The 13,936-nt window shown below is 45.0% G+C and overlaps 1 protein-coding gene across 1 annotated transcript in view; it reads right to left on the minus strand.

Annotated features, from left to right (window-relative positions):
• The window catches only part of LAMA1 (laminin subunit alpha 1), a 123,297-nt gene that overhangs the window by 33,512 nt on the left and 75,849 nt on the right, over positions 1-13,936 (minus strand). Inside the window, exons 29-36 of the mRNA XM_065935153.1 lie at positions 12,808-12,945; positions 10,877-10,998; positions 8,333-8,419; positions 7,846-8,039; positions 7,420-7,562; positions 5,710-5,799; positions 3,473-3,584; positions 2,193-2,355 (exon numbers count right to left, since the gene is read on the minus strand). Coding sequence (XP_065791225.1) covers positions 2,193-2,355; positions 3,473-3,584; positions 5,710-5,799; positions 7,420-7,562; positions 7,846-8,039; positions 8,333-8,419; positions 10,877-10,998; positions 12,808-12,945 — 1,049 coding nt within the window. The remainder of the gene's footprint in view (positions 1-2,192; positions 2,356-3,472; positions 3,585-5,709; positions 5,800-7,419; positions 7,563-7,845; positions 8,040-8,332; positions 8,420-10,876; positions 10,999-12,807; positions 12,946-13,936) is intronic.

Genomic DNA, 13,936 nt, shown 5'->3' on the forward strand with positions numbered 1-13,936 from the left:
ATTTCCTTTTTTTCCCAATACATTTCTAATATCTAGACATAAATCCTTCAGTTCATATTGTTAAAGAAGGTATTGCTCTAAGAAATTTAAAATAGAGATCAAATTTTCATCTCTGAAATGACTTTACCATCTAAACCACAATCAAATGAAATGATATAGTTGACAATGACTTGAAAGACTACAAAGAAAAATCACAAAACCCCTCAGCACTCCTTATTAGCTTCTTCCTGTAAAATTCAGTTAATACAGTAAAACACGGTTTCTCAAGTGGCATTTCTCCACCACCCTAGTGCCGTGAGCAGGTAAGCAAGTTCCATGAGAAAGGGTTGCACGGTGCCACGTATTCAGCTGTCTTCTCCAGGCTCACTGTGGAGATTCAAGATTGAGTACTCAGCCTGAAGACTTGTGGTAAAGATCCGGCCTCTCCTTAAGAAAGTGGAAAACATTCGGGCAACACAGCTACAAAGGATCATTTGAAGGGTGCCATAAAGGGAAAGATGGGCTTCCCTGGTGGCTCAGTGGTAAAGAACCTGCCTGCCAATGCAGGAGATACAGGAGACACAGGTTTGATCCCTGGGTTGAGGAGAATACCTGGAGAAGGAACTGGCAACCCCCACCAGTATTCCTGCCTGGAAAATCCCATGGACAGAGGAGCCTGGGGAGGCGACAGTCCATAGGGTTGCAAAGAGTCGGACGCAACTGAAGTGACTCAGCAACGCAGAACACACCGGGTTTCATATTGTCCTGGAGGTTCAACGCTGATGGAGTCACAAACATGCTCTGGGCCTCAGTTACTTCAGTTGCATCCTTCCCACCTCACAAGGAGGTGAGGGTGAGCAGAGGCGAGGTGGGAAATCTTCGGCTCCCCACTCACCCGGCACAGAGGAGTGCCCCGAAGACAGCGGACCCCTCCCCATCTCCTGAGTCCTCGCCCAACTCTGAGCTGCCCTCGTCCAGCCCAGAGTCCTCTCAGGGCCCTTCCTGGGCCCTAACAAACACCCCATAATTAAATTACTAGTCCTTTTCTCCAAAGCCTATGTGACAGTAAGTTCCACCTTTGGTTTTTCACCCAGCAAATCAACAACAGTGTCAAAAATCCCACTCAAGGATGAAAATATATATAAACTCAGTTCTCCAGGGTCCTGCTGGTAGAAGTGGATGTTGTTTTAAATTCCGAAACTTGGGATATCTGTTTTCTTTAATTAACAATAATCTTCTGATGTTCAGGCTGGCTATCCATGGCTGCAAAACTTCTATATAACCTGGCTCACCCCTTACCTCCTTGGAGCAGTTCTCTCGTGGTTACTCTAGATACTGCCTCCCGGGCTTAAGTCCTAAAAATTCCCATTGAATAAAAGATAACTTTCAAAGTAATTAAAAACCATGTAGAAAATAATGTGGCAATGCAAGTTGGGAATCCTCAAAATGAAAACTCTGGTTAAATGACTTCACTTCTTAACATTCACCCTGATAAGATAATAATGTGAAATTCAGAAAAAGATTTTGATCTAAGTTATTCTTTAAAATGTTATTTAAAATAGCATAATGTATTAAAATAGCTTAAATTACAGAGACTGGAGTTTTGATGGAGTGTAGTATGACCACTGAAACCTGTACTAAATCAGACATTTATCACAACCTGGCAGAAAGACAGCTTTGCTATTGCATCAAGTAATAATTCATGTGAAAATACTAAGGAAAAAAAAGCCTGAAGGCAAACCGAAAGTTTTTCGTGACCATGTCTAACAGTTCTTTGTGATCTGTTTTTCAAATCCCAGGTTTCGATGACAGTTTGCATAACTGAGCAAAATTATTCTGGCATGATGTCAGTCTGTCATAGAGTTCACAGCTTCGACAGTGGCCACCGCCTGTGTTTGCTTCCCGTGAGAGTTTGCTGCATTATACTTAAATTTTCAATAAAGACAGTATCAGAAGGTTTGTATGTTCAAGCTAAGTGGAAAAGGTGTTTCAGGGTCACAGAGGAAAACCAAACCTACGACATAATAGCACAGGCAGAAGCACTGCCATTGATCACACTGTGCCATTGGCGGGGGGAGCGGCACCCCTCTCTTCTCCAGTAACAGCCTGTCCCTGAGAAGTTACTTTCCTTCCCCTCCTCCCACCTGCCTCCCTCCCTCTCCGCTATCATGTTCTTCCCTCTAACTGGTCATGAGTGCTATTCAGGAACTTACTTGAGTTCTCGGATGGCGTTTCGGTGCAGCGGCAGGAACCGCCTTTTCCGCAGGACTTCCAGCAAAGCCGTGATGTTCTCCTGCATGTCCTGAAGAATCGAGCTGGGCAGCTGGACATCGTCATCCAGCGTCCGATTTAGAGTCGTAGCCTTTTCGATCATTTCTATGGAGAAAGTTCATCAGTCACTGAATAAGTCTCTCAAAAGGAGACAGTCCTAGGATGGGAGCACTTAGAACCTTCTCCCATGAGGCTGCTCTGCCCACCTACACTGGGCTGACCCTCTAACCAGGCCAGGTTAGTCCGTGTATCCAGTGCGCTCTGGACATGCCCGGTCAACACACTTAGGAGGGCTTCCCTGGTGGCTCAGTGGTAAAGAATCTGCCTGCCAATACAGGAGCCTCGGGATCGATCCCTGGCCTGGGAAGATCCCACAGGCCAAGGAGCAACTAAGCCCTTGCGGCACAACTACCAAGCCTGTGCTCTGGAGCCCAGGAGCTGCAACTACTGAGGCCACATCATGAGTACTGAAGCCCGTGCGCCCCAGAGCCCGTGCTCCGCAACGAGAGACGCCGCCACAATGAGAAGCCCTCGCAACACAGCTGGAGAGGAGCCCCCCTCGCCACAACGAGAGAAAAACCACGCAGCAGTGAAGACCCAGCACAGCCAAAAGTAAATATCAGAAAAAAAAAAGTGTTTAAAAAAAGCACCCGGGAACCTGAGATCCCTGGTTTATTTCCTGTCGGCTTCCCCGGTACCCATGAGCCCTGTCCAGGCAGGGCTGAGGCACCACGATCACTGCAGCATTCCCCGCCCCTGCCAGGAACATCTGCATGGAGAAGCTCTCAGTAACGCTTACTCTTTGAACAACCACCAATACTTGATACTACTCCTTTAAAAAAATGTCTTTTGTCCTAATCATGTCCTTACTTTGTGCCTTAGAAAGTCTGGTTGTATTGGCTGAGTGGTAAAGAATCCGCCTGCCAAGGCAGGAGACCTGGGTTTCCATCCCTGGGTTGGGAAGATCCCCTGGAGAAGGGAATGGCAACCCACTCCAGTATTCTTGCCTGCGGAATCCCATGGACAGAGGAGCCTGGTGGGCTACAGTCCATGGGGTCTCAAAGAGTCGGACACGACTGAAGCGACTTAGCACATTGTGTGTGGACATGGGAAGGCCCCAAGAATCCAGCACAAGTCACGGCTATTCAAGTGCTGAATGAAGAGAGTAGGCTTTTCCTACCAAATAAGCCAGACACGTCAAGCAAAGTTCTGGGGACACTACCTTCGATGTCTGTCTGCAGCTTCTCGGTCAACTTAATGAGGTCCACACTCTTGTCCAGGATTCTTTCGGTGGCCCTGGTTACCTGCTCACTACGTGTCAACACTCTGTCAAGCTGATGGAAAATAAAGGCCTCAGGTGAGTTTCACTCCGAATAAAATGCAAGCTTCAGTATGCCAGATGTTGTCTCTTTTAAGCAACAAAACATATTCTAGAACGCAGAAAAGGTTTGCCATCATGGAAGCCAGGGTCAACAGTGCAGGGCTGGAAATGGACTAGGTGGTTCATGAAATGATGGACCGCTCACTCTTGGTGAAAAAAGATGGGATATTTTAAAAAGCAGCCTAATCGGCTATCAAACCACAGACTCTCCCGGGTGTCGCCACTGTGGAGACCTCATGTTCATGTTAGGACCCAAATTTGCAGAATCTAGAAAATAAAATCTTACTAATTTGTATTGACCATGAGAACTCAGTCAAGTGGTTAAGACCCAGAGTTAGGCAAATAGACCTGCTTCTGCCAGGCTGAACACCTGACACCTCCCAGCCTCATCCATAACTTGGAGTAATTATAACACTTGAATCACAGGACTTCATGAGGATTATATGTGATGATGCCTGTTAGTTACTCTCAGTTGCTGTTTTTATTAGGGGTCTTCTCATTTGTGAAAGGCTTCCCTGGTGGCTCAGCAGTAAAGAATCTACCTGCCAATGCAGTTCATTCCCTGATCCAGGAAGATCTCCTGGAGGAGGAAATGGCAACCCACTCCAGTATTCCTCCCTGGGAAATCCCACGAACAGAGAAGCCTGATGCGCTTACAGTTCATGGGGTCGCAAAAGAATCGGACAAGACTTAGTGAGACTAAACGACAACAATTTGTGGAAAGGAAGGTTGTCTGTAATTTCTAGGAATGTAAAGTAACTCACTGAACTGAAAGTCACTCAGTCGTGTCCAACTCTTTGCGATCCCATGGACTATACAGTCCGTGGAATTCTCTAGGCCAGAATACTGGAGTGGGTAGCCTTTCACTTCTCCAGGGGATCTTCCCAACCCAGTGACTGAACCCAGGTCTCCTGCATTGCAGGCAGATTCTTTAGCAGCTGATCCACAAGGGAAGCCCAAAGTAAGTAACTTAGAATGCTTCTAAAAGTGTTTTCTAGTCAAAATCCAAACAGTATCTTCTTTAATGGATAGAAAGAATTTATTTTAATTGGCTTATCACTTCCTACCAAACGTTTGCTTGCTCAGGTACTTCAAAAGCCCACACAGAAACCCTTCGACTGTTACCAAACGGTCACTAATTCTAAATTAACAGAAGTCAAGCTACTGCATTTTAGGGTGCATGATTGTGCACATATGTGAACATTGAGAGACAGAGACAAGACATACATATACACAGACGGGCTTCCCTGGTGGCTCGGAAGGTGAAGAATCTGCCTGCAAAGCGGGAGACCTGAGTTTGATCCCTGGGCGGGAACATTCCCTGGAGAAGGGAAGGGCAACCCACCCCAGTATTCTTGCCTGGAGAGCGGAGCCCAGCGGGCTACAGTCCATGGGGTCAAAAGTGACTAACACTTTCACTTTCAAAGACACACATCTATGTACTATATGTGCGCGCACACACATAGGCACACAATTTTAAAGTGAAAATCATAAATTTGACAATAGGCCTCCCTCGCCATCTGCAAATAAGCAGGTTCTTTTCTCGGTTACTAAAAACCATTCATCTGGCCAGGGCTGAACAGAATAAATAACTCCCTGCTGACATCAAAGCGAACTCTCCTGCCATTCAGACCATCAGAAGTAGGGGCGGAAGTCTGAGTGTTGCCGACACCCCAGGAGGAGCTGCCTGTGCTGGTGTTGGGGGCCGGCGGAGGGGGGGGGATCTCAGAGCTCACCATGTGCAGTGAATACAGGATGGGGAAGAGACCCCCGTCTTTTCATCCTGCCCAACCCTGGTTCACAGGAGAAAAGAAGCGGTGATGTGAGCTGACAGCCCGACTCCTCCTTCAGCAGAGGGGACAGCAGAAAGTAAGTCAGGGGCCTCGTCCCACCAAAGCACGGAGACTGGCTGCATCAGAACCGACTTAATCTGACTTTACAGTAGCTGGAACACAGCTCCTGGGAGGAGGGGGCTGCTCCGATCTGTTCAGAACCTTCTAGGAAGTCCCCATGCCAGTGCTCACAAGGGCTGGGGGCGGGGAGGCAGGCGGAGCGGACCCTTTAAGTAAAGAACTTACCTCCCTTTGCAGGTCCTCCGTTTGTTCTGAGACGCCTTCAAGTTGAATGTTTACCAGTTCTTTTTGCCTATTTTCTTTTAATACAGAGTCCTAAAAGAACGAAGAAAACAAATTATAATGCTTCAAAATAAGTCTTCGGTTCTTAACTAAGAATCGCCTGTCGTTATCTTTTTCGTTCACAGAAAGAAATTCTCTTTTCCCTGACACTGCGTTAAAAAATAAAATGAATCACATTCACTGAAGTTTGGGTTACAGAACACATTTCCAGACTGCGGTCTTTCGCATTCATTTCCTATATAGATATAAACGTAAAGCCTGGTAGGCCGTGCAGAATTGACACTGCTGCAGTTCCTGGGCGGATCTGGCTGAATTTTAACAGCAGAGTCACATAAATTTTAACTGTAATTGCTAACACCTAAAAGAAATGCTTATGAAGCTAAAATACAAAAGTATTAAGCAAAGAAAAGCCTTTATAATTACTAACAATTAAGTACTTAATTTATGCCAACACTCCTCTAATTTCTTTACTTGTGTGATGCTACTCAGACCTTATAACCACCCATGAAGGGGCGAGACTATTGTCTATGGTCAGCACAGTTATTAACCTGCCCAAGTCGCTACGCAGGTCAGCAGTGGAAACAAGAAACAGTTGAGGGTTCACAATCTCAAGCTCCGGAGTACTTTATATAAAGATAAAAAGTCATACAAGGGAGCTGACAAAGTGCTAAGTTGAAATCAAGTGTTCATCTCACGTGGTAAAAAATACAGTCATACAGTTGGAAACCAAGCTGATGGAAGGTAGTTATTTATTGATTGTGTCTATGGTGAGTGGAAAAGAAATTTCAACACTTGTTTCTTTTCTTTTCCCCTTATCTTTGAAAACATTTTGTTCTATTTCAGGAAAAGTAATATAGAAACACCTCGTATAGTCTCCTAAACTTTATTAAATCTATGGAGAGCTGACCAATATTAACAAGAATGGATCATTGAAGCAGCTGAATTGCACACATGCGCACACACACACACAAACACACATTGGCATTATGGCATGACACGGTGAATTAAATACCTCAAATTCTAAAGCATAGGCTTTGAGCCAAATTTAGACTCATTTTTTCCCCTAATTAAAATAAAAAATGCTGTCTAGCAAGTCAACTTCTTACCTTCCCATCATCTTTTGAACCCAGATCAAAACACAGATTTTAACTAAACATAAAACTATGATTTATCCCCAGAGATTTTTATATAGTCTTCGAGGGAGGAGGAACCTTTGTGCCCTTCAACTCCAGTTAAGAATAATACATTGATGGAAAACAGTTCCTCTTCATTCAGCATGTTAAAGACAATGCCGTCTCAATTCATTTTCTGTGTTTGTTTTAAAAGAGCTGCTTTTTGTCCAAAGACCTGTTATAAACAGGGGCGAGTGGACCTTGTCTTATTCCACAAGGTAGCAGGAGGAGCAAAGAGGAAGAATTTATACACAGGAGGCATCTGTGGATCAAGTCTTGAACAATCAGGGCTGTTGCACGTGGACGATGCAGTTCTCGGTCAGGTTCAGAGGGAGAAGGCTGGGGACCTCCCAGCACCAGACACTGGGACTGAGACTCCTGCACTGGTGGAGGACAGACAGAATGACCCCTAGGGTCCCAACCAACTCTTCAACTTCCGGTGACACACGCTTCTATCCATCTCTGTATTTGCAGTACCTACCCGGAGAGACTTCGTTCTATTTTCCAGGTCTGACAAAACTCCATATGGGAGAGGGATGGTGCTGGTGAGGTTCACAGACAGGATGGCATCCCCAACATGAGCCAAGTCATTCAGCAGGACACCCACACAGTCATCATCACAGGCTACAAGAAAGAGGGTGTTCAAGTTACAGCAAAGAGTCTGCCCGGGTTCCATGGGTGGCCACAGCATCCTGTAATAACATCTAGGGACTTCCCTGGGGCTCCAGTGGTTAAGAATCCACCTTGCAACGCAGGGGATGTAGGTTCAATCCCTGGGCAGGGAACTAAGATCCCACATGCCGCAGAGCAACTAAGGCCCTGAGCTTAGTCTGCTGATGCCACTGGGTACTGGGAAACCATCCAAGAGGAGAAACCCTCCTTGGCCCTTTGGAGGGGTGACACTCACACACACAGTCGCTTTCCACCAAAATGTGCCTCGGTTCACAGTCCCCGCAGCGGAGCCCCGCGGCCCCCGGCCGGCAGACGCACTGCCCGGACCTGCGGTCACAGTCGCCGTGGACAGAGCCGTGCGGGCTGCAGTCACACCTCTGGCAGGTACCGCCTGGCATCTGAGGGTTCCCATAGTAACCCAATGAGCACCTGCAGAAGGAGATGGGAGGACAGAAGGCAGGATCCACACCAGCGAGTGAGTGAATACACAGAGCAGCCACCCAAGGACAGGCATCACTTCTGCCTCGTGAAGTGCAGAGCCCACAGGTCTGCTCACCTCCCTCTGCACTCTATTCCCTAAAAGGAGGACAAGACGGTCACAAGGAAGTGCCTTTACCTGCCTTATTGCCCAGGAGGTCTGATTTTGCATTATCAAACTGGTAACAATTCCCCATTACTTCTGTAAATATGTCCTATGCATATAAAAGGAGCAGGCGACATACCTCTCACAATACTGCCCTTCGTAGCCCAGAAAACAGGCATCGCAGCGAAAATCATGATCCCCTTCCAAGACGCAAGTGGGACTGTAGCTGGAAGAGAAGGGTTTTTCTGAATTTTCAGACATACAACTTCAGATCTTTCTTAGGGTACTTATTCATTACCATTAAGAGTACACGATACTGTTCTAAAAGATAAGTGATTACAAACCGGACAGCTGGGCATGCTTTTTAGGGCTTAAACTGTTGGGCAGAAGGAAAACAAACACATAGTCAATACAGCTGGTTTCAGAAGACATTCACTGATGCCTATCCAGTGACAACCACTTGAGGGTTGAGGGGATGGAGACGCATTTACAGAGGACAACTAATTAGTCACCAAAAGAGAAAGCTTCTCCAGTGGAAAGGGGCTTGTTGAGACGTGCATGAACTATCTGACTGATTAGATGAAAGGGTGGCTAGAGAACTACAGCTGACTCTGAGCAAACGTGGGACCAGCAGGGAGAAGTGAGCTGGAAGAGTGCAGGGGATTCAGCCGACTGCAGTGAAAGGTAAGGGGGAGACATCTGGAAAGAGCAGAGAGTGAAGGTGGGCTCGAGGGTGAACGGACCCAAGGTAGGGAGTCAGGTGAGGCGCTTTAGTTGCAATAAGATGGAGCCTCTCAAAACTGAACAATTTGTTTGTATGCTGAGCCCTCACTCTGGGACTTCAGCTACTGGTGTGTTCCTTTTTTCCAACCACTTCAGTCTCCACATTTTAAGTCACCAATGGGAGGCTCAGCTGGGTACCTGGAAGCCACTAAAAAAATGCCAGGGTATCTGGCCAGTAAGAGAAGTTCCCAGCATGAGTCAGTTGGTTGCTATGAGCCCCACTTCACTTCTGACCTTTTTCCTCCTTCAGCACTAAAGAGACCGGCTTCAGTGGAAACACAAAATGTGTATTAATAGAAGAAGCACATCTCTGGGGGCCTCTCAGATGCACAGCACACACGGCATGTTCACAATCTCACAGTCACTTTCTAATTGTGTACCTATTAATTTACCAGTGTGAGGGAGGTTGTGGGGATGATGGGGACCTTCTGTGATTGAAGAAGTAAAATACACAAACAGTACAGAACTGTGCAAAGTAGAAAGGTGAAATACCCATCCTGACATTCCAGGCACGTATAGCCATGGAGCTGTGGATGTGGACACAGATACAGATTTGAATGGTTCCCCAAATGGCATCACACCATATATTCAATTTCATAATTTGACTGGGCATTTCTCCAATTCTGTACACACGGATATGCCTTATTCTTTTCTCAGTGTTAGTAGACTATTTCACTCTAGGTGTCTACCACAAGACACTTGAGGCATTTAATCAATCCCCTGTAGGTATATTTCAGCTCCACACCTCAATTTCTTATGAGTGCAAGCAATGCCAGGCTTCCCAGATAGCTCAGTAGTAAAGAATCTACCTGTGAAGCAGGAGACACAGGTTCAATCCCTGGGTTGGAAAGATCCCCTGGAAAGGGAAATGGCACCCCACTCCAGTATTCTTGCCTGGAGAATTCCATGGACAGAGGAGCCTGGCAGGCTATAGTCCAGGGGGTCACAAAGAGTCAAACATGATTGAACAACTAAACAACAACAACATAAGCAGTGCCCAACTTTACGCACATTTGCAAGTATCCCTATAGCTTAGATTACAGGGGTGGAACTAATGATTCACCATTTGTATACAGATTTAATACAAAAATTTAAATAATAGTAAACAACAGTAAGCAGTAAATTTTAAGATGCCTGACAGTTTGCAAGAGAAGTTTACACAGTGCCTCTCATTAGGTATTCAACGTCAAGCGACACTTACTTGGAGACAACAAAAGAGACAAAATTCAAACAAATATTAAAAGGAAATCTTCATTTCAGTATACCAAAAGTTGGTATTTGATCTATAATGTTCAATGCCTTATCAAACACTCAAAGCAAGAATGAAATGTTATTTATGAATTACAATTTTCATTGAAACCAAAAGGACCCCCAGATATTCCAATTTCAACTGAAAATCTCTGGTATTTTTTACGTGTTCAGATAATTCTGTACAAGCATCATGTGTACAAGGTGGAATCTGACCCAAATTTCACCAACACGCAACATTTCTGAACTTTATCAGTCATCAGCATACATATATTCTAATCCCAGCACCTTACAGTAAATAGGAACTGAATTCTTCATAATATTCTTCATAAAATTAATAATAGTTCTTCTCTGGGCACACTGTATATGCAGGTTGGAAGCTAAAATTAGTCTTCAAAAAAACCAAACCTGAACCTCCCTTCTTTTATTAGTTTCATTCTAACACTCAGTACTAACGCACTGTGTTTTGCAAAGATTCTCTTTGAATGCTGGGAGAATGAACATTTTTTTCTTAAAATGCGTTTTTCTGGACACACGAAGAGGATCCACTAAGATGGCTCACATGGAAACCCTGGAAAGTGAAGCTGGCCGTGGAAGCAATCCAGCTTCAGCGGTGGGCGGTGCAGGCATGCCAGCACACCTGTGTGCTCACCTGGCAGGCAGGCCGTGAGGACAGGTGCACGGAGAGCAGTCACTGGCCGAGCCGGTCACCTTCCCATAGTACCCAGGGGCACACGTGTCACAGTGGTTGCCAGAGGTGTTGTGGCCACAGTTCTGGGATCCCACGTTTCAAAAAGAGAGGAAAACAACAGGAAACCGTTAGAATACCTTCTCATCTGGAGACAGCCCAGCAACACCCCCAATTCACATCAGTTGACAGTTTTTTTTTTTAGTTCTCAAGGGAGAGTGAACATTTTTGGTCATATTTTAAAAATCCTAAACATTGGCAGCTCTGCGGCCTTCATTCACTGTAAGACTATTCATCCACTGTGTGTGTGCATGCTGAGTCACTGAATCATGTCCGACTCTTCGTGACCTTATGGACTATAGCCCGCCAGGCTACCCAAGGGATTCTCCAGGCCAGAATACAAAAACCACTACAATATTGTAAAGTAATTAGCCTCCAACTAATAAAAATAAATGGGAAAAAAAAAGAATACTGGAGTGGGTTGCCATGCCCTCCTTCAGGGGATCTTCCTAACCCAGGGATCGAACCCACATCTCTTGCATTGGCAGCAGGTTCTTTACCACTAGTACCACCTGGGAAGCCTATTTAGTGCCCCTAGGAGTACCTAATCTTGTTAAATGATTAGTTGCTCCAAGGAAAGATGCATCATGAAAGAACCATGAATTTCCCCAGCTATCCACAAGACCTTTGTCTCTGTGATGGGCCAAGGGACCTTCCTAGCTAATTACATCTTGCCCAAAGTTGCCTGAAATCAATTCTCCTTAAAGCCTTAAATAAGATTTTCTTGTTTTCGGTATTAGGACTTCACTTTTGCCTGGGGTATGAACTGATTAGAATGAATAAATTTTTTAATAGTGTTGTAGCTATCTGCATCTTCATTTTACCTTGAATGACTGGAACAATTCTTTAATCCCAGATATCTAATGGAGTCAGCAAAGGGGAACACACATCTTTTTAAATGAGAAAATCCATGCAGCATTTCAGCTTTTAAATTCACCTGTGCATGGCTATGGTTTAACAGTTTTCCCAGGGGAGACTGCCTTTAAATTCTGCATATGAAAGATGCTTCCAAATAAAAGAAGAGGAAGACAGATCTGCGGTGGGAGCCCTGGTTCCTGTGATGAGGCTACAGCTAGGATCTAGGAGGCTTTGGTGTGTCTTGGTGGACAGCTCACTTTCCTTGAATGAGTTATTTTGCTTGCATCAAGTCAGTCTTGGCACAATTTAGACAGGGAACCGATGTTCCCACATGAGTTATCATAAAGAATGAGATTTCAGGAGTAGGGAAAAAATATCAGATTTTTCTGTGTTATCAATAAGATCTTGTTGGCTAAAGCAAAACCCTGGACACAAGAGTTTGTCTTCAGTCAAGGTCACAAGGCTTCTGTCTGAGGCTCTTGGTCCTCTTCAGTGGTCAGAGCTCTCCTTGTGTCACTGAAGGTCTAGGGGGAGACAGCCAGGAAGCAAATGCCCACTAAGACCTCCAGGAAAACATGTACTTTTTGTTAAAGGCAAGGAGAAAGCAATATTTTACATAGAGAAATACATTTTCAACTTTGGCCTTAACTCATCTAAAAACATCCAGGTGACCCTTCAAATTCTATGACAGAAAGTTCTCATGTACCACCTCTACTGCAAGTGAAAACAAGAGACACTTAACTAATTTCCAAATTTATAACCATAAACAAATTCAAAGCATTTATAAAAGAATTCCCACCAAAAATGTCAGGCTACTTAGCTAGACCTTTCTGAAGGAAATATTTGTATACCTTACATTTAGCTAAATTTAAATACTCTAAATCAAAGAACTGGTGTGATCTCAAACCAGAAAAGGAGACACGCAGAGCCTGCTGTAATTTTGAGTGTCAGGCAAGCACCCACACAAACCAGCGTACCAGACACTTCCCGGTTTCCGGGTCACAGGTGTCACTGTGGTTGTTGCAATTGCAGGGCACACATGGGGCCAGCAGAGGGCGTGGTCTCCTGCCATCACCTTCTGGAAGCTTCCCTCTGTGGTAACCAGGTGCACAGTCCTGGAGGGATGCAAAAGGGAAGGAAATGAACAAAAAACCCGACTAAGAAATGGGCAGAGGACTTGAATACACATTTCTCCAGAGAAGATGCATCGATGACTGGCACATGAAAAGATGCTCAGCATCACTAATCATCATGGAAGTGCAAATCAAAACCACCATGAGATGCCAGCTCACATGGTTACTATCAAAAAACAAAACAAAACAAACCGCAGAAAATAATAAGTGTTGGCGGGGAGGTGGAGCAACTGGAATGCTGCTGCTTTGCTGGTGGGAACGAAGAAAAGTCTGTCAGTGGGAATCAGTATGATGGTTAGTATGGTGGGTCATCAAAAAGCTAAAGAGTTATTGCATGATCCAGCAATTCTACATCTGGGTATAAACCCCAAAGAACTGAATCCAGGGTCTTGGACATATATATGTGTACACCCGTGTTTGCAGCAGCATTATTGACAATAGCCAAAGGTGAAAGCAACTCAAATGTCCATTAATGGATGGATGGATAAACACAATGTGGTCCATCCATCCAGTGGAATGTTATTGAACCTTAAGAAGGAAGCATATTCTGACACGGGCTACAACACAGATGAATCTTGAGGGCATCATGCCCTGTGAAATTGGCCAGCCACCAAAAGATAAATACTGCTTGACCCCACCTACGTGAAGGACCTAGAGTAGCAGTTTCATAAGACAGAAAGTAGAAGGGTGAGTCTGGGGGTGGGCATAGGGGTAAGTGTTTAATGGGTACAGAGTTTCAGTTTTATAAGATGAAGAATTCTGAAGATTGGTTGTACAGCAGGGTGAGTGAACTGACCCACCCACTACTGAACTGCACACTTTGGAAAGAGTCAAGATGAGAAATGCCTATGTTACCACAGGTAACTTTTAAAAGGGAAAAAAACGACCTAATAGAAAGGCACAGTGCTATTCATCACTCAGAGCTGCTGTAACAAGCATATTTCAAGCCCAAACCAGGAACCAGGTTTCAACC

This window comes from Muntiacus reevesi, chromosome 4 (genome assembly GCF_963930625.1).
Source record: "Muntiacus reevesi chromosome 4, mMunRee1.1, whole genome shotgun sequence".
In the NCBI taxonomy this organism is placed as follows: domain Eukaryota; kingdom Metazoa; phylum Chordata; class Mammalia; order Artiodactyla; family Cervidae; genus Muntiacus; species Muntiacus reevesi.